Source organism: Oratosquilla oratoria, chromosome 19 (assembly GCF_046742065.1).
Source record: "Oratosquilla oratoria isolate Oo_2021 chromosome 19, ASM4674206v1, whole genome shotgun sequence".
Taxonomy (NCBI): domain Eukaryota; kingdom Metazoa; phylum Arthropoda; class Malacostraca; order Stomatopoda; family Squillidae; genus Oratosquilla; species Oratosquilla oratoria.
In genome coordinates, this window is record NC_134795.1 from 33,124,713 (window position 1) to 33,146,093 (window position 21,381).

At 44.7% G+C, this 21,381-nt stretch overlaps 1 protein-coding gene across 1 annotated transcript in view; it reads left to right on the top strand.

The window, feature by feature from the left end:
* The first annotated feature begins 14,820 nt into the window (after positions 1-14,820).
* Ak1 (Adenylate kinase 1) overlaps positions 14,821-21,381 on the top strand; it is a 77,777-nt gene continuing 71,216 nt past the window's right edge. The window contains exon 1 of the mRNA XM_076202852.1: positions 14,821-14,871. Within this exon, the coding sequence (XP_076058967.1) occupies positions 14,869-14,871 (3 nt within the window). The 5' untranslated portion in view covers positions 14,821-14,868. The remainder of the gene's footprint in view (positions 14,872-21,381) is intronic.

Genomic DNA, 21,381 nt, shown 5'->3' on the forward strand with positions numbered 1-21,381 from the left:
GATGGTGTGCGTCTGTCTCTTGCATGTTTCTTGTGTGTCTGTGTCCATTTGATAAGACCATATGACCTCAGCTCTCATCTGGGAGGGTAATAGTTGTTGATCACAAATCCATCATGTGGTTGAAAAACATGGTGAGTTACCAAAGGCTTTTTCCCCCTTACAAGGGAATATCCAAGTTCAATTATGCACCCACATCAGAAGCAAATGAAATGTATAGGGACCAACAAGTGATATCTGCGAGTAATGGCCCTGTCAGTGAAACCTGAATTATCCATCCCCACTGACCATCTCCAAAACCCATCAACATCTGCACCACTTAGGATGCAACCCTGGAAGGTTGATACTTGGTGTTCAGTTAGCTTTGACTGTATTTCCTCCACTTTTTCACACAAGAGCTGACAACCAGTTACTGACCCCCCACCTCCTAGTGTAGGCCTTATGGTCTCTTGCATTCTCCTTCATTCTTATGTTCTCATAAGCCAGCAACAGAAACAGTCCCACACTATTGCAGCAAACAATGATGCAATATTACTTTTTAGAGAGATCTATGGAAGAGCTCAGGGACTGTTACCAGCCACTTTGGGTTGTAAATATTTAGTTGGTCAAATTCAAGGCAACAGTTTTGTTTATATATTTATATGTATTCTGGCACTACCCTTCAATCATAAAAATTACCTTGCTACCATCCTTGAACACGGATATCTTAGCAGGTTCTCTGAGAATGAAGGGTACATTTGCCTCGCCACACTGGTATGCATGATGGAGCTGCCTTTTGCAGTTTCCTGTAATCGCACCCATTTGGCAATCCTTCCCTCAAGCAGGTATCAAGCCCTCTGTCACTTGGCTAGTTGCATGTTTTTGGGAACTGCTTCCTTACAAGGGAACTGCCAGCATTGTAATTACAAAACCAGCTCTCTGCCCTACGTATGTGAATGTGCAAATGTACATGTAATGCAGACCTGAACATGGCTGTGGAAACAGGTGTTTTTGAGTTGCAATGTACAGATGACGTTGAACAACATGATTCAGTGTGGTGCACTTCAGGAAATGTATGCAAGTGATTTATAGCACTTAGTATTATTAGGCCTTCACAACACGCCAGGTGTTGCTTAGCCTCTGCATTGTGCCCGATACTACAAGGACCCTTCATCACAATGGTCGTTTCCATGCCCATATAGCACACTTATCACTGTTTGTATCACAACATTCGTACTGCCATCCGGATTTTTGCAGCACCTGTTTTGAGGATTTCACAACACATCCAGTGTTACAAGGACCTTGGGATACATGCTGTGTTATCAGACCTTTGATACATATTTGGTGTCACTATCCCCATGCAATGCCCCTGGTGGCATCAGGAACTTTCTTCATATCTGATGTCATGAGTGCCTTGCAACACACCTGTGTTGATAGGACCCTATGTACCACCTCCTGATGGCACCAGAGGGCGATTTGCAGCTCACCAGAGGCACTTGGTGTAATGTGACCTGTAGCCTTGCCCACCATCACACCCACTTGTGTTCGTACAGTTATAGGTCAAATAACTTGTTCTTGAATGTAAAACTTGTTTATTACGTTACTCACATAGACTACCAAAAGAAATTTGTTGTCATTTGATTCACGATTTTCTTTACAATTTTCTTTAGTTCCTGTGTAGATGCTGGACGACTCGTGTGTATCGCTTTCAGTTCTTTTATGTTGGACCATCAACCTGTCAGCCCATTTCACCATTACTTCCCAACCTCAATAATCCCCCGTCTAAAGTTAAATCAACCACACACAAAGTACCTGAAGTCTCATATATATTGTATAACCCTCACCTGTTATTATTTATAAAATCTACTTTTATGGTTTCTCCAAAATGGTTATGAGAGAAGGTTGAAAGCGGAACTTGAGAATGGGAAGTTGTGCAATTGCAAGTTACTGCAACAGAAATTCTTTTCATTTTCATTGGAGTTACTGCCTTCAGAAGGGCAGGTAGTGTCTTGCCATTTCTGTCTTCTTGCATGTTTACATCATCTGCATGCAAATGGTTACTAGATACTTGTTTATTACTAATATTGGATTTTTTCTTTTCTTTTATTTGCAAGTACATTTTCTTTTTCCTTATGTTGCACATGTTTACCACTGTCTTCTAGTTTTCCTTTTTATTTTGTTAGTGTATCCCTTTCAGTTATACTTGGAAGTTGAAATAATTTCAGGTTATTGTTTGTTTTGAAAAATATATGATGTATCCCATGTGTTATGTTTAATATTAAGGAACTGAAATGGTGAAGAAATATGGAAGTGCTGATGAACAAATTGTGGTAGTTAAATATATATGAAGGTGAAGCAAGGAATCTTAAGATTAGTAAAGAATGGTTAACCCTTAGCACCTATCATATAACATCATTTTACTTGTCAAACTCCCACCCACAAATATGTGATTATTCAATAAGTATTCCTTGTTTATTTTCATATACATACATGCATGTGTGTGTGTGAGCATGCATGTATGCATGTGTGAGAGCATGTGTGCAAGTATGCACATGTATTTACTTAGTTGGTATTCATACGTGCATACTCACATACACGTGCATATTCTCACACATGCATACATGCATATGTGTGCATGCGTCTGTGTGTTTGTTTCAGCTTTTGGCTTTTTCCCCCTTGTTTGAAGTGCCTCAACAAATTCCATAATTTTAAGAACAATATTCTGATGTTAGGGCTAATGAATGACAGAACCAGTCTCCTTGCAACAACAATTATCAATGATAGAGCAGACAACAGAGTTACTTCTACAGCAGAACAGGATCTCATAGTCCAATCATATTCACTTAATGGAAGTATCACTGAAAGAGTCTATACTACTCTTTGTGCAATTATCAAATGAATAGATAATCACAAACCCAACACTAGAAAACAGTTCTGCAACCCGTTACAGCACTGTTGTATAGCATGCCCTGGTGGTTGACCATCCCTTGTGAGGGTGATGTACACACAGACTATTAAAAAGCTAAACAAAGTAAATTTTGAAATAAACTAAGAAAAAATTAAATTAAGTTAAATAACCGGGTATTATAAACTTAATTTACTCTCATAACAATAGGCTTGATAAACAAACACACAAAGCACCTTCCTTACATTCTCACATGGAAGGACAAAGAAAAATTAATAGTGCATAATGCTAGTGGAAGATGTATGAGAAAAAGGAGGGGCAAGGAACTAAGAAGTAAAATAAGAATGAAAGTGAGGGTAGGGAATGAGGAAAGAATGGATTTCAAGTTCCAAAGATGTGTTGGAAAAGAAGGAGGCAAGAAGAAATCAAGGATACCTCTGCCAGGGGGAAGAGCCAGTTACTGAAAAAAGATATATATATTGCATGTATTTTGTATGTGTGTATGATATGTATATGTATTCATATACTGTTTGTATATATACAGTATATATAAAATGTTTATATAGTATATATATGAATAGTACATATATACATGTGTGTGTGTGTGCATATTTATAATGCATTCTGTAATAAGGAAAATTTCTTGCATATATTGTGAGAACTTTATATAATATATAACGAGGTTTATATATTATTGCAACCAATCTATCGTGTGTCAAGTTTTTTTTACCCTTTGTACAGATTTTATTATTGCTGTATAGACTAGTGAAGAGGTGTGCATTTGTTTTATGGAAACTATAACTGTATGATAAAACAAATGATACTAATGATTCAGAAATTGATTGCTGTTTTGTTATTTCCTTTGACATGTCTATTAGAGAAGTGAAGAGATTTTCCTGCTACAATTGAACAACAATTTGCTTTCATTATTTTCTGTGCCAAGTAGCTCCGTCCAATAACCTAGAGTACACATTGATGCAGTATTAAGTTATGCAGCAATACTGCTCTTTACAAAAGATCTCTTTCAATTTAAACTATCTTTCCATCACAAGGTACAACTGTCATTTTATTGGTACCATACAAGCTATTACCCATTATATACCTGAAGACCACAGGTCTTCTGCAAGAGAGACCAAAGGCAACAACTTCATTGAGTGGTACTGTGTTATTCAGTATTATTTACAGCACGGTTGTGTTGTTGGATATCCAGATAGAATACCCTCATTGCCAGTTTCCTCAGTACCAAAGCTACCAACACCAGTTTTTTCAGCACCTTGTCCTTTCATAACCAATCTTAGTACTAGTATCAGGTCTCTTAATGAGGAGAGTTCCAGTGCCAGTATGCTTAGTGTTAGTATTCTTCATGCCAATATGTTGATTGGAAGTATTCAGGGCCCAGTACTCTCAGTGCTGGAAGTCAACATTCCAGTGCTCACAGTGCCATTACCAGCACCAGGACTCCCAATGTCAGCATTTAGTATTCTGTCACCACCAACCAACTCAAAAGTACTTGTGGTACAATAAGAGTATTTTTTGTATTGCTGAAGGAGACTGGGTAACTGTATTACACAAAGTAACAGTACAGACAGAAGATTGGGGTGAGTGGAGAATGGTTGTGTATGGATGATGCTATGATGCATGGAAGGGAGTGGGTGGGGGGGTGAGGGAGTATGTATGAATGATATTTTGATGCAGCCCGAAGGGATTTCTCCCCACCTTCTCTTTTTCTGCATGAAGGGACAGAGAGAGAGTGTGTGTGTGGGGGGGGGGGTTGCCGATCCTTGTGGATGTCCTGCATCTTGCTACATTTCTTCTGACCCAGGGCAGTGGGCAAGATGCAGGGATGACCCATCATCCAAGAGGAGACAAGATAGAAGGGAGGGAGTGGAGTGTATGGGGATGGAATGGATGGGAATGGATTTTATGCCTTTGGCTACCCCCCTTGTAAGGGAGAAAAAGCCATTGGTATATGAAACAGTACTTTAATACATATACCAAGGACTTTTTGCCCCTTACAAGGGAGGTAGCCAAAGTCAAAAAACATAATTCCACTCCCACCCATTTCATCCCCACCCACTCCACTCCCATTCACCACCCCTCCCTCCCTCTTTTCTTGGCTCCCCCTGGATGACTGGTCATCCCTGCATCTTGCTCATTATCCTGGGTCAAGCAATGCAGCAAGACACTAAGCTAACTTTTTATAACAAAACAGTATCTTTAGGACATCAATAAATTATAACAGTGCTCTTGATAGTGCAACTATACACTTGGCACTGTATACCTAGCTCTACAAAAGTAGTTTTTGCACTACAGTGGGTTTTTTTTTTTTTTCACTACCCCCTTGGCACTGCAAGTGTACTCTTGGCATTGCAAGTGTACTCTTGGCACTGCAAGTACTGTATACTCTCGGCACTGGAACAACACTTGACATTTCAAAAGTACTGTGGCACTGCAGCAGCACTGGTTATAGTGCAACAGTACTCTCAGCAGTGCAATATTATCCTTGGCACTACAATAGTTTCATTGTCACTGACATATATCCACAGTACTAATACAGTGCTTTTGGTATTCGTACTCTTAACACTGCAATGGTACTACTGAGGCCACTGCAAGTGTACTATTAGCACTGTTATAATACATCTGTCAAATTTTTGGCACTACAGCAGTATTGTATCCTTTAACAATACAACAATTCTCCTGGCAGCAAAGTACTGTAGTACTCCTGGTATTGTAACAGCGTTTTTTTGTAGTTTGTACTCTCGGCACTGTAGCAATAGTGATTGCACTCCGACACTGGAACCAAGAGAGCTGGCAACAAGCGTGTTTGTGATATGAAATATAACAATACAAGAAACAGATAACAACAGTGAAACTGAAAGTAAAGTGCAACATGAATCGTAATAAGTACTGGTATGGGTGTCCTAAAACTGACAGTACTGGTCGAACACTGGCCTAAATAAAAACGAGATCACCCGAAACTGTCCATATTGGGTATATATACATATATATATTATTGTTACTAATCTCGCTCACACTTTTGACTCGTAACATATAGTAAGAATGAGAATGAATGAGTTCCCAAGATCCCATATCTTTGGGATATCTCAAAGAAAAATTACATGGCCTTCTGACTCGTAACACATAGTAAGAGTGAATGAATGGATGAGTTCCCAAAACCCTATGTCTTTGAAGTGGCTCACTTTAAGGTCGCCACTTGATTTCGCGGTATCATGAAAATCAAGAAAAATTAAATGCACAGATAACATTTAACACTATTCATTAAAGTCAATAGGATTGCACGAGTGATTACAATGAAGGACATACAAGTGAGTAATAAGTTGCAAAACAGAAGATTCCCGCTCGAAAAACTTTTAACGGGGGTGAAAGAGAAATTACCAATAGAGAGATTCATTGCCTAGGCTTCCCACATCACTGCCATAGACGTCACATAACACCTAAATGAAATTCTAGCCGAGTTAATTATCTTACGAATAAAAAAAGGGTGAGTACATAGGACTTACATGAGCCAACAATCCTGCCCAAGGCGACACCTCTACATGGCACTTAGTATCTTGAACTGACTCTCTGACACGTCCTTAGACGCCCGATTCTTACAAAAGTCCTCTGATTGGCCCATAGGATTAGCGTCTATCGAGATTGAATCTGATTGGCCAAGTCAGCTGAAACATTCTGCGCCGTTCTAGTCTGGTGGGAAGCATTATGTAAACAAGGAACAAACACTTATTGTATGGTAACCTCTCTCCCAACGTGTTCTCCATAGGCACTCATGTACTCCCAAGTGACGCCTTTCATCCAAAGCAATAACAATATTTCAACTTCACTATACGGAAATATATGTGACTTTTTTTATTCTATTTTTACTTGAGGGAGAATGCACTTACAATCTCAATGGGCAATTGGCTATCACATTGTCTTTCCTTCGCACATGACAAACATCTAAATGATACTCCTGCATAAACAAACTCCATCTGGTTAAGCGGAGGTTATCTTTAAAACTTGTTAAGGTATTTCAAGGGATGGTGTTCTGTGAAAACCGTTACCTGGGCACCAGCATGAACATGCACAACAAAATACTTAATTGCTAAAATGATTGGTGGCAGTTCCTTTTCAAAGGTATTGTACTTTAACTGAGCCATATTTAATTTCTTACTAAAAATAACTCACGGTGTTCCCTTTTTTTTTTTTTTTTTTTTTTGTAACAAAGCTGATTCACTTCAATGAAAATTTGGGACTTGCAACACAGGGACAATACACCAAAACACTCTTAGCTTGAACAAAAACGGAGTTATAGGTTCCAGTCCACTAGGACTTTGTTCCTTCCTCAATGATAGCCGCTTGTTGCTGGTTCACACGATACGGAGCTTGCTTGGTGGTCGTCGCATTTTTCACATCCACGTCATGCAGCGTCAGGTGGGTCTACCCAGGGGCACCCCGAAGGTTCTCCTGGTATCACCTCTGTAACTCCAGTAGGACCTCTCACTGCTCAGCCGAAAGATGATCCAGATGGCCCACCGCCTGTGGCAACACATCTGCATTCGCCTTCCACGTCATCTCGATGGTGGGGAAGGTCGAGTCCTCGTCTTCCTCAGGCACGATGGAGACGGCATGCACACTACCGTCAGACGCACTCACATCCCTCTTGTCCCTCTCTTGGTACGCTTTCAACATACTGAGGTGAAAACTTCCTTCCTTCTCCTATCAGGAATGGCAACAACGTAGTTCAGTTCCCTCACTCGTTCTGTTACATTATATGGGTCGTTGAACCTTGACCCTTGTTTAAACACTCGCACTTTTGCCTTCCGGTCATAATTTTGTTTCACTCGCTCTTGAGCACTCTTTAAGGTTTCTCTAGCTCTCTGCCAACATGAGGTCAACCTACTCCTCGCTGCCTCCACCGACTTTTTCACTCTTGGAGCACCTTTAGGTCCTGCACAGGAATTCTCATATCCTAACATATCCTTCCCTGTAGACTTTCGGCAACATTATTTGTCGCCTTTCAGACCATACTGCATCATAAGTAGGACAGGTATTATCCACCCACTTGCGGAATAGTACTCCCGACTCTAAATAGTACTCCCCTGACAACTCACTCCCACTCACCACTCCTTCCTTCCGATCTCTCAAATAGGAGCCAACTCTCTGTAGGCCACGGTGGTTCATTACCTCCACCTCCTCTCCCACTCCCTGTAAGACACTGGGACCCTTTATTTCTCCCTTCTTTTCTCCCATTCTGTGTGAGTCACTGGGACTCTTTGTTTCTCCCTTCTTCTCTCCCATTCTGTGCGAGTCACAGGGACTCTTTTCTCCTTCCTTCTCTCCCATTCTCTGTGAGTCACTTAGACTATTTTCTTCTCCTTTCTTCTCTTCCATTCTCTGAGTCACTTAGACTCTTAGTTTCTCCTTTCTTCTCTTCCATTCTGTGTGGGTCACTTAGACTATTTTCTTCTCCTTTCTTCTCTCCCATAAATAGACGAGTCAGGTCATACACTTCCGACTCGCTGTCTCGTTCCTCTCGGAACAGGAACCTCTTGTCAGCCTCTGTCTCGACTTGGGTACTTTCACTAGGGATTTTTCCCTCGGGATTCAGACTGTCCTTACATTTAGTATTTCCACAGCCTTCCCCTCTCGGAACATTTATTGGTCTCGCCTGGCCCTTAGACCCTTCTCTCTGGGCAGCCATGACCCTTGTAACCGCGCAAACCGGCAGTAATCCCGAATGCTCTTTCTCAAATTGTTCAGTTTCTTTCGAAACAATTAGAATATCTGACACTATGGGTGTGGGGGACATCTTCCCACCCACTAAGTCATTTCCTAGAATGACTTCAACTCCGTCCACTGCCAATTGATTTAATAGGCCTATCATTGCCTATCCCTCATATAGAGGTGACTCCATATCTATTTCTACCAGTGGGAGCCTCGCTAGGCATCCTAGGGAGCCTATAACTACTCTCACTTTTACTACAGGTTTCTCTACTAAACTGGAGGGCTCCTGAGTCCCACAGTATCGTCACTTTTTTTTTTTTTTTTTTATGATGATTGTTCCTTGAAACGGGTACGGTTTATAGCCTTTTAAATGAGGTTTCACATCTTCCTTTTCTTTGCCGTCTGTGGCGGCAATACTCATGTGAGTCACTACTTTGGTGGCCTCCTTTTCGTCCTCCCCCTCTCGGACTTTACCTTCTGTACGAGTGTACCTCCTATTTAATACTATGGGTTTAACCCTCTCTATCTTTTCTCCTGTGCCAACAATCCCTCGTCAGGTGGCCTACTCCCCTACAGTAGAGGAACGAGACAGCGAGTAAGAAGTGTATAACCTGACTCGTCTGTTTATGGGAGAGAAGAAAGGAGAAGAAAAGTGTCTAAGTGACTCACACAGAATGGGAGAGAAGAAAGGAGAGGCAAAGAGTCTGACTCACAAAGAATGGGAGAAGAAAGAAGAAAAGAGTAAGTAACTCACATAGAATGGGAGAGAAGAAGCCAAGAGTCTCAGTGACTTACAGAGAGTTGATCCCGATTTGAGGGATTTGTATGAAAGAGTGGAGAGTGGTAGCGAGTTGTCAGAGGAATACTACTTAGAGTCGGAAGTACTATTCCGTAAGTGGGCAGATAGTGCCTGTCCTACTGATGACGCAGTATGGTAGGAAAGGTGACAAATAATGTTGCCGAAGGTCTACAGGGAAGAAGTTATGCGGATGGGACATGATAGTTCCTTCGCAGGACATATGGGTGTACGAAAGACCCAAGACCGCATTTGGCTACATTTCTATTGGCCCGAAATCAGAAAGGATGTAACACAGTACTGTCGCAGTTGCTACACCTGCCAAGTAGTGGGCAAACCTAACCAGCCTGTAGCCATAGCTCCTTTAAAACCAATCCTCGTGGGAGAGGAACCCTTTGCTAAGGTAATTGTAGATATAGTAGGACCGTTACCAAAAACAAAAAATTGCAATGAGTATATATTAACGTTAATGGACACCTTTTCGAGGTATCCCGAGGCTGTACCACTACGTAGGGCACATGCTAAGGACTACGTAGGGTACATGCTAAGGTAGTCTTCCAGAAACTCATCAAATTATTTACAAGACGGGGATTACCTAGGGAGTTAGACAGACCAAGGGTCTGTATTTCTGTCCGGAGAGATTATGCAGGGTTTGGGAGACCTGGGTATTGTTAGTCACTTCAAGTGCGTACCATCCCCAAAGCCAGGGTGCACTTGAAAGGTATCATCAGACCTTAAAGAATATGCCGACAATCCTGCCCGAGGCGACACGACCTTTAGATGGCACTTAGTATCTTGAACTGAGTCTCTGACACGCCCTATGGCGCCTGATTCCTTCTACAAAAATCCTCTGATAGGCACATAGGATTAGCGTCTATGGAGATTGAACCCGATTGGCCAAGTCTGCTGAAACGTTCTGCGCCGCTCTAGGCTGGCGGGAAGTGTTATGTAAACAAGGAACAAACACTTATTGCATGTTAATCTCCCTCCCTGCGTGTTCTCCATACGCACTCATGTACTCATAAGTGACGCCTTTCATCCAAAGCAATAACTATTTCAACCTTACATATATGGGAATATATGTGACAATATATATATATATATATATATACGAGTATATATATATATTATATATATATACACATACACACACACATATATATATATATATATATATATATATATATATATATATATACATACATATGTAGTTGTATTGGGAGACCTTGATGCTAGGGTAGGAAATGAACCAATAGACGGACTGATTGGGAAGTATGGAGTTCCAGGTAAAAATCATAGTGGAGAAATGATGGTGGAGATGTGTCTTGAAAGAGAGTTGATGATAGCAAATAGAGTGTTTCGGAAGAAAGTCAAGCATAAGTACACATGGGAGAGGGTGGTGGATGGAAGGGTGGCAGATAGAGCGTTAATGGACTATATAGTGGTGACCAGGAGTATGGTAGGAAGAGTTAGGGATGTACATGTTCTAAGGGGAGAGACGGGAGGAATATCAGATCATTTTCTGGTGGAAGGTAAAATGAGAGTGGAGAATAGGTGGAGAAAGAGGAAAAGGGCAGAAGGTAGGGAGGTACTTAGAGTGAACTGCTTAAATGAGGAAAAAGGAGAGGGAGTTTAAGAAGAAACTGAAAGAGGAGTGGGAGGGAGTAAAGGATAGAGTAGAACTAGGAGTGGAGGAGGAATGGGGATGGTTCAAGGAGGGAGTCATAAGGTGTACAAAGATGGTGTGTGGAACAAGGAGGGCGGGAGGAAAAAGAAGGAAGGGTAGTGAGTGGTGGGATGAGGAAGCAAAGAAAGGTGTAGAAGAGAAGAAGCAGGCACTCATAGATTGGCTGTAAATTAGGACAAGGGAATCGTATGAGAGGTACAAAGTTAAGAGAAGGGAAGCTAAACATAAGATAAAGGAAGCAAAGAGGAAAGTAGATGTGAAATGGGGTAAGAGTAGGACAGAAAATTTTGAAAGCAATAGAGAGATGTTTTAGAAGGAAATTAAAAGAGAAAAAGGAGGCGAATCAAGTAGAGAAGAAAAGGTAAAAGGTGCAGATGGAGAGATAATGGAAGAGAAGGCAGTGAGAGGAAGATGGGCAGAGTATTTTAGGGAGTTGCTAAATGTGAAGGAGGATAGGGAAGGAAAGGTAGTTGCAGTGGGAAGCGCTAAGAAAATGAGAGTGATGAGTGAGAAAAATGGAGGAGAAATAAGGAAGGATGAAGTAAAAGCAGCTGTTAAAATGATGAGTGCAGGTAAGGCACCTGGTCTGGATGGATGCCATGCAGAATGTCTGAAGAAAGGAGGTACAGTGATGGTGGATTGGCTGATGAGGTTGTCTAATGTTTTTTTGAAAGAGGGTATAGTGCCGGAGGACTGGAGGAGTGCCTGTATAGTTCCGCTTTACAAGGGAAAGGGGGACAAGTGTGAGTGTAGTAGTTTCAGAGGGATCAGCTTGTTGAGTGCAGTTGGGAAGGCTTATGGGAGGGTCTTGATTGCGAGGATTAGGAGAGGAACAGAGGAAGTAATTGGTGAGGAACAGTGTGGGTTTAGGACAGGTAGAGGTTGTGTAGCTCAGATCTTTGTGGTAAGACAGATATGTGAGAAAGCTATAGGAAAAGGTAAGGGTGTTTTTTTGGGCTTTTATGGATCTGGAAAAGGCTTATGACAGGGTAGACAGAGGGACACTGTGGGAGATATTGCAGATATATGGGATAGGAGGAAAGCTGTTAAGAGCAGTCAAGAGTTTTTACGAGAGTAGTAAAGCTTGTGTTAGGATTAGAAATGGAGAGAGTGAATGGTTTGAGGTAAAGGTGGGACTTCGTCAGGGATGTGTTATGTCGCCCTGGCTGTTCAATCTTTACATGGATGGGGTGGTGCGAGAGGTGAATGCAAGGGTAGTGGTCAGGGGTTGGAGATGATTAAGGAAAATGGAGAAAAGTGGGAGGTGAGCCAGTTGTTGTTTGCTGACGACACTGCACTTGTAGCAGGATCAGAGGAGGGATTGAGGAAATTAGTGACAGAGTTTGAGAAGGTGCGTGAAAGAAGGAAGCTGAAGATAAATGTGGGTACAAGTAAAGTGATGAGATGTACAAGGGGAGAGAGTGATAGCAGGCTGGAAGTGAGCATCAAGGGAGAGCGACTGGAGGAAATAGATAGTTTTAGATACTTGGGTGCGAATGTGCCATGGAAGGGAGGAGTGGGGGTGGAGGTAGAATGTAGATTGAGAGAAGCGAGTAAATGCCTTGGTGGATTGAAAAGTGTAATGAGATATAGACATCTGGGAATGGATGCTAAGAGGAGGTTATATGAAGGAGTGATTGTGCCAACAGCATTGTACGGGGGCAGAAACATGGAGCATGAGAGAGGAAGAGAGAAGGAGTTTGAATGTGTTTGAGATGAAATGTCTGAGAAGTATGATAGGGGTTACTAGGCTAGATAGAGTGAGAAATGAGGAGGTGAGGAGAAGAACAGGGGTTGAAAGGGAACTGGGAGATAGGGTTGATGAAAGGGTATTAGGATGGTTTGGACACATGGAAAGAATGAATGAAGAAAGATTAGTAAAAGAAGTGAGGAAGGCAGAGGTGGAAGGAGTGAATATGAGGGGGCGTCCTAGGATGAGATGGATGGATGGGGTGAAAGGGGTATTACAAAAGAGAGAAATGTCTGTAGAGGAAGGACGGGAGAGGACAGAAGATAAGGGTGAATGGAGAGGGGTTGTGTATAGATAATGCTGTGATGCATGAGGGGGAGTGGGTGGCGGATGGGGGGTGAGGAAGTATGTACGAGAGAAAAAAATTGACGCAGCCCGAAGGGATTTCTCCCCGTCTTCTCCTTTTCTGCATGAGGCGACGGAGAGGGGGGGGGTCGCCGAATTTATGAAGCGGCCTTGCTGTGGATGTGTTGTGTCTTGCGACACTGCTTCTGACCCAGGGCAGTGGACAGGATGCAGGGATGACCCATCATTCAGGAGGTGCCAAGATAAGAGGGAGGGAGGAGGGTGGAGGGGAGTGGAATATATGGGAAATGGAATGGGTGGGAGTGGTTTCTATGCCTTTTTCTTTTTGGCTACCCCCCATGTAGGGGGAAAAAGCCTTTGGTATATGTATGTACATATATATATATGTATATATATATATATATATATGTATATATATATGTATACACATATATATATATAATATATATATAATCTAAACAGCACCAGGAACCGTCATCTTTGCCCTATTCACAATGACGTCAAATCGCCGTCGGACTTGAGGAACGTTATATCGTCCTGTCTACCATTGGTGGACGTCTGAGAGCGACTTGACGTCACGTCGACTCGGCCACTGACACCGTCCCGCCTTCCATGTCGGTTCTGTACTGACTAAATGTCATTTATAGGTTAACTGAATGAATAAGAGAAGAAGGAAGCCGAACTGGTATACCAAACCGATATCAACATTTTGAAAATAAATTAACAAATAAGAATAATAAATACTCGTGCAGAAATAAATAAAAGACAAAACAAGGTAAATGAAAAATAATACTACATAAATTATATAATTTATTGGAAGAAATTCCAAGACTCCCCACCTCTTTTTTTAAGGGTTGCACATCGTCAATCAATTTTGACCAAACTGCCAGACTGATCTCAAATAGGTGAGGGGGGAATTTTTCAAGCCACTGGACTCGAAATCCTCCCTCCCATTCTTCCTCCCTCCTCCCGCACATATATAAATCGTCTATCCCAAGCCTCCACCCCTTCTGTACCCGGATGGCGGGCACTCGTTTCATTCTGGCTAACGCCAGGTGATTTTATTCATTTGTGTGATGACCCTCCGGAGTAGGGCCCCCCCCTATTTCTTTTTTTCTTCTAGTACTTCGAAGTTGAGTTCCGCGCCAATGGTCCCTCACGCGCGCGACTCCCTCCTATCCTCCGCGGAGGATCAATAGCTCTCTGCCAAAAATCCTACGTGGGAAGAGATCCTTCAGCACAGGATTTTGAAGATAATGTCCATATAACCAAGTCGACCGTAGTGTAGGGATCCATCTTTATATAGGTAAAAGATGAACTAAAAAAAGGGGGAGAAAAATGCGTAATTTAAGGTTACTGGCAACCTTAAAGCTGATCTCCTGTCATGGCGCTTATGCCTCCGCGCTTCTCGATGGCGCAGTTGCTAAAGAAAATAAATTTCGAGTTTTACGTGAATTATAGGACTAAATTCCTTCGTCGCATATCCAACAAGAAATAGAAAATGAAAGAAAAAAGTGGATGTCGTTGGCAACTTAAAGCCGAGCTTCCGGTTTGGAAAGGGGGCAGCGGGGGGAGGGAGAGGAGGAGAGGAGGACCATCTGCGACTACTGCTGGGGGAGGGGGGGAGAAGGGGGGATCATGGGGGGATCGTTTACAGGAGGCTTCGACAGAGGAGCGCCACCAACAAGTGACCAGCCGTCTTCCCCAGGAGCAGGACACCCGCCATGGTAAGTTCCTCTTCGTTCTCGCCTTTTGTTCTTCGTCGGACTTCGGGAGAGTCTGTGTCTCCGAAGTAGGGAAAAGACGTTCACCTGACGTGACCTAGATTGAGCTCCTCGGCGTCGAGAGGAGCAACCAGGTCAGCCAGCATCTCAACGTCGATAGAAAATGCAGTGCTCGACAGTGCCACAGTGATTCACCATGGTCTCAGACAATGTGCTGGGCCAGTGATCTACAGTTGTTACCCTACCGTAGGAGAGCAGTGTCGTTGTGCTCGAAAAATGAAACAATAAGAAATAGGAAAAAATATCTATTATACAGCACAAGTGATGATGATAAATTCATTATGTGTTTGTGATGATCTCAGCATTTATGTATCTGTGATGTTGATAGTAGCGTCTTGCATAGACCGATTCTTTCGTTACTTCATCCTCTTTACTCATTCTAGATGACGTCAGGCGATTTCATTCAGCTGAGATAAACCCCTCAACACGTGAACGGGTTTAAACCAACCTCGATTAATCCTTTCAGGTTTAAATGCGTCCATTTGTGTCTATTTTGCCTGTCGTCAGACAGAAACACTAATCTGCCCATGACTGGAATATGCGTCAGTGGTATGGCCCCCACACAGAGTGAAACAAATAAGCAAGATTGAGAGAACACAAAACACAGCAAGCACACCTGTTCCCAACCTGGAAGATAAGCCATATGAGGAGAGACTTAAAACGTCAGGTCTACCAACGTTGAAGGATCAATGAGAAAAAGGTGATCTGAGTGCAGTGTTCAGGTCGCTAAAGGGGGCGGACTAAGTTAACAGATCTTTGGATCAGAGATGGGGAGCGGGGCTTCACGAGGTCATGAGAGGGAATATTTTGACCGAGTTGTTTTTGGTGCCGCGACATCATTGTCCTAAGGCGCAAAAATAGCAGGCTGAAACATTTACATTACAAATAAAAATTTGATGTAACAATCATTAAAAAGTACCCAAAACGTGAACGTACAAATGGGAAGTGGGGTGAGCTAGTAGAATAATCAGAATAAAGACATTTAAAAGTGGAACTGTCATTTAATAGGCCAGCCTTCTCTACGAACATGAGTACTGTATATCATGTCCCGGTAAAGGTCCTCCTTTCCAAGTATCTGCGAGGTCACGAGAGGTCACGAGGAAAAAAATAACGAGTGTGAAGGAATACAACTTTCCTTACAGCTGCATAAACCCGTGGAATAGCCTAGATAGTGATAATGGCCCAATTTGAATAAATAGATAAATAAATAAAAATAAAAACAAATAAATAAAATTAAGTACGGTAACTGGAGAACAAGGATAGGCCAAATTGGAACCATACTTGAATTTTAAACAGATACAGCCACGGTTGAAACCTTATATGAACTTTAAGGAAGGTGCGATAAACGAAGAGACGTAACCACACGAGCATTGCTCCTCTTCTGTATACCGATTCAATGTGCTCTAAATATCACGGCTGGTTTCCTGAGCGCAGATTAACTATTACCCCCTTCCCTTTCCCTCTTCCTTTTACTCTTGATAAAGAGGAGGGAGCGTACACCAAGAGGCGCTTCGTTGTGACCAAGGCCGTCACCTTTGCCCTGTGTGCTCGGAGACCGTGATTCCACCTTGTAAGCCCATGTACAGGTTGAAGTTCTCGCATCTTATTCATTCATTTATTCATGTATTCACTTATTTTTTCATGTATTCATCTTCATTTTTATTTTTTGCTTATTCTTGTTCTGTTTTATTTATTTAATCAATATATTCGTTTACTTATTCATTTACTTCTCGTTAATTTATTTTCAGATCAGTGCAGGATTCGCACTATTTCGAGGTCGGAACTACCACCTCTCCTTTACACAGTTGCTTCTGCCTATCGCCAAGCAATTCTATTCAACTTAAGACAGGAACCCCACCCCCTTCTCTCTCCCCCTTCCCCTTTTCTGTCTTCCCCCTTCCCCTTTCTCTCGCCCTTCCTCCTTTCTTTCACCCCCTTCCCATTCTCCCCCCCACTTCCCCTTTCTCTCTCCCCCTCCCTCTTTCTCTCTCCTCCTTCCCCTTCCCCTTTCTCTCTCTCCTTGCCCCTTTCTCTCTCCCCTTCCTTCTTTCTCTCACCCCCTTCCCCCTCTCTCCCCCTCTCCCTGTTCTCTCTCTACCCTTTCCGTTCTCTCTCCCCCTCCCCGTTCTCTCTCCCTCTCCCCGTTCCCCTCTCTCTCCCTCTCCCCGTTCCCCTCTCTCTCCCTCTCCCCGTTCCCCTCTCTCTCCCTCTCCCCGTTCCCCTCTCTCTCCCTCTCCCCGTTCCCCTCTCTCTCCCTCTCCCCGTTCTCTCTCCCTCTCCTCGTTCTCTCTCCCTCTCCTCGTTCTCTCTCTCCCATCCTCGTTCTCTCTCCCATCCTCGTTCTCTCTCCCTCTCCCCGTTCTCTCTCCCTCTCCCCGTTCTCTCTCCCTCTCCCCGTTCTCTCTCCCTCTCCCCGTTCTCTCTCCCTCTCCCCGTTCTCTCTCCCTCTCCCCGTTCTCTCTCCCTCTCCCCGTTCTCTCTCCCTCTCCCCGTTCTCTCTCCCTCTCCCCGTTCTCTCTCCCTCTCCTCGTTCTCTCTCCTCTCCCTCTCCTCGTTCTCTCTCCTTTCCCCCTCCCCTTCCTCTCTCTCCCCCTCCCATCTCCCCTTTCCTTTCTCCGCTCTCCCTTTCTTTCTCCCATCCCCATTTCCCTCTCCCCCTCTCCTCCCCATTTCCTTCTCCCCCTCTCCTCCCTTCTCTCTCCCCCTCTCCTCCCCATTTCCTTCTCCCCCTCTCCTCCCTTCTCTCTCCCCTCTCCTCCCTTCTCTCTCCCCTTCCTCCCTTCTCTCTCCCCTTCCTCCCTTCTCTCTCCCCTTTCTCCCTTCTCTCTCCCCTTCCTCCCTTCTCTCTCCCCTTCCTCCCTTCTCTCTCCCCTTCCTCCCTTCTCTCTTCCCTTCCTCCCTTCTCCTTCCCCTCTCTTCCCTTCCCTTCCCCTCTCCTCCCCTCCCTTTCCCCTCTCCTTTCCCTCTGCCCCCACCTCCCTTCTTTCTCCCCTCTACTTCTCTCTCCCCTCTACTTCCTTCTCTCTCCCCTCTCCTCCCTTCTCTCTCCCCTCCCTTTTTCTTCCCCCTAACCTTTCTCTCTCCCCTCCCCCGTTCTCTCTCACCATTCCCCTTTCTCTCTCCACCTCCCCCTTCTCTCCCCTTCCTTTTCTCTCTACCTATCTCTCCCCTCTCCCCTATCTCTCCCCTCCCCCTTCTCTCTCTTTCCCCCCACCCCAGTATTAAACGGGGAACGAGTCCGTGCAACAGGGGGGCGAGTGTGCGGCTGGCAGCCCGCTCACCTTCGCGTGACCGGCGGCTGGCAGCGAAATTGCGGATTTGCGAGGGACGGGCCCCGGCGACTGCCGTGACGCTCGACACGAAGTCTCAGGATGTACGGTGTCGCATAATTAGGTTAATAGAGGGAAAGTTAAATGAATAAAAGGAAAGTGATAAACAATAAATAACTAGAAAATAGATTAAATATAATAAATACAAGGAAACAAAAATAATAAACAAATGGAAGATTAATTGAAATATAATAAAACAAGGAAACAAAACTAAACGATAGATAAATAAAAGATAAAAGTAAGTTAGATCAGTGGTAAATAAATACATAAAGAGATAACAAAATGAGGAAATTAATAAGAAAAATAAAAAACACATTAAACAAAAAACAGCAAATCAAAATAAACAAAATAAAATAAATGCACACATAAAACAAATAGAAATAAAATAGATTAAAACAAAATAAAAATAAAAATCACATGCGGCCTCTGACACCGTGAGTTACTTCCAGGAAGAGAGAGAGGAAGACCTGACCGACGCGAGGAGAGAGGGAAGGCAGGAACGAAGAGAGATAAGGTGGAATGGAGGAGGGAGGAGGGGAGGGGGAGGAGGGAGGAGGGGGAGGGGGGAAAGGGGAAGGGGGAGGGGGAAAGGGGCAGGGGGGAAGGGGGAGGGGGAAAGGGGGAGGGGAAAGGGGGGAGGGGGAAAAGGGGGGAGAGATACTTATGGAACGTTAATGAGAGCGACAAGGACTAAGAAAAATAGATAAAAAGGTCATGCAATGAACTGAGGCAGGTTGGAAGACGGAGGGGGAAGAGGAAGTGTAGAGTTTGATGACGAGATGTGTTACAAGGAGCAACGATAAAACACGAAGCAGACAGGAGACCTTTTGGTCCAGGAGGAGGAGGCGGAGGAGGAGGAGGAGGAGTGAGGTGGAGGGTCATGCCGTCCCTCCCATCCCAACCCACAAAAATAAATGAATAAATAAATAAATAAAATGAATGAACCTCGACATCACAATTAATTCAACACACGTGGAGACCCCTCTGGGGTCCTCGTGGTAGCCCTGTGGCGCCCCGGTGGGACCCCAGTGGCACCACCTCAGTGACACAAAGGGTTCAGGTGGTGGCAACGACCAAGAGCATATCCAAAAGAGAGGAACTCCAGGGAAAGGACGAGGACCCTGGTGGAAGTGGAATGGAGTAGAGGTGGATATGGTGGCGGTAGTGGTGGAAGTGGAGTGGATGGATCTGGTGGTGGATGTGGTGGCGGTAGTGGAGGTGCTGGTGGTAGTGAATGTGGTGGCGGCTGTGATGTGGTGGGGGCGGTGGATGTGGTGGTGAATAGAACAAGGCCTAAAAGAAAATAAAGACAAAAAGACATGAAGAAAGAAAACGGGGGGAGGGGAGGAGAGATCAATGGATGAAGGGATATACCGTCCTCGAAGGAACCAGCGACAGGAACTTTGACGCCAAGACCAAAGGAACAGGGAACTTCGTTACAGAGGAACAGAGGGGAGGTACATAGGATCCAGGGCCTTCTCCTGCAGGAGTGAGCCAGAGGAGCAGAGGGAGTAAGGAAACACGTAGAAGGTGCAAGGGAGGAGGAGGAGGAGGAGGAGGAGGAGGAGGAGGAGGAGGAAAGAGAAGCGGGAAGCGCAGGAGTTGGTCCGGGGGAGGAGGAGGAGGAGGAGCTGGTTGTAAGGAAGAGCTGGGTGACGGAGGGCGGATCGATCTCCAGAACAAAGAATAGTTCGAGGAGGAGGAGGAAGAGATGGTGGAGAAGGTAGTGGTGGAGGGAGAGGAAAGATGGTGGACGTGGTGGTGGTAGAGGAATAGGTGGTGGAGGAGGAAGACGTGGTGGAGGAGGAAGACGTGGTGGAGGGAGAGGTGACGGTAGGAGAGGTGATGGAGGTGGTGATGGGGTTGGAAGAGAAGGAAGAGATGGTGGAGAAGGTGAAGGAAGAGATGATGGAGATGGTGGTGGGGGAGGAGGAGAAGGAAGAGGTGGAGAAGACGGTGGTGGGAGGTGAGTGAGGGGGATGCGGTGGTGGTGAGTGAGGAGGAAGAAGTGATGGTGTGTGAGGAGGAAGACGTGGTAGTGAGTGAGGAGGAAGAAGTGGTGGTGGTGAATGAGGAGGAAGAGGTGATGGTGAGTGAGGATGAAGTGGTGTTGAGTGTGGAGGAAGAAGTGGTGGCGAGTAAGGTGGAAGAGGTGGTGGTGAGAGACGAGGAAGAGGTGGTGGTGAGAGACGAGGAAGAGGTGGAGGAGAATGTGGAGAAGGAAGAGGTGGTGGTGAAGGAGGAAGGGGTGGTGGAGAAGGAAGAGGTGGAGGAGGAGGAAAAGGTGGTGAAGGAGGAAGAAGTGGTGGTGGAGGAGGAAGGTGGTGGTGGAGGAGGAGGAGGAAGAGGTGGTGGTGGAGGAAGAGGTGGTGGAGGAGGAGGAAGAGGTGGTGGTGGAGGAGGAGGAAGAGGTGGTGGTGGAGGAGGAAGAGGTGGTGGTGGAGGAGGAGGAAGAGGTGGTGGTGGAGGAGGAGGAAGAGGTGGTGGTGGAGGAGGAGGAAGAGGTGGTGGTGGAGGAGGAGGAAGAGGTGGTGGTGGAGGAGGAGGAAGAGGTGGTGGTGGTGGTGGAGGAGGAAGAGGTGGTGGTGGAGGAGGAGGAAGAGGTGGTGGTGGAGGAGGAGGAGGAGGAAGAGGTGGTGGTGGTGGAGGAGGAGGAAGAGGTGGTGGTGGAGGAGGAGGAAGAGGTGGTGGTGGTGGAGGAGGAGGAAGAGGTGGTGGTGGAGGAGGAGGAAAGAGGTGGAGGTGGAGGAGGAGGAGGAGGAGATGGTGGAGGAGGAGGTGATGGTGGAGAAGGAGGAGGTGATGGTGGAGAAGGAGGAGGCGATGGTGGAGGAGGAGGAAGAGGTGATGGTGGAGGAGGAAGGTGGTGGTGGAGGAGGAAGGTGGTGGTGGAGGAGGAAGGTTGTGGTGGAGGAGGAAGAGATGGTGAAGGAGGAAGAGGTGGTGGTGGAGGAGGAAGAAGAGGTGGTGGAGGAGAAAGAAGAGAAGGTGGAGGAGGAGGAAGAAGTGAAGGTGGTCTTGGGCGATTTTATATATTATTGTTATTATTATTATCTTTCATCTATTTATTTTATATATTCATAATTATTATTATTAATTATTATTATTATTGTTATTAATATAA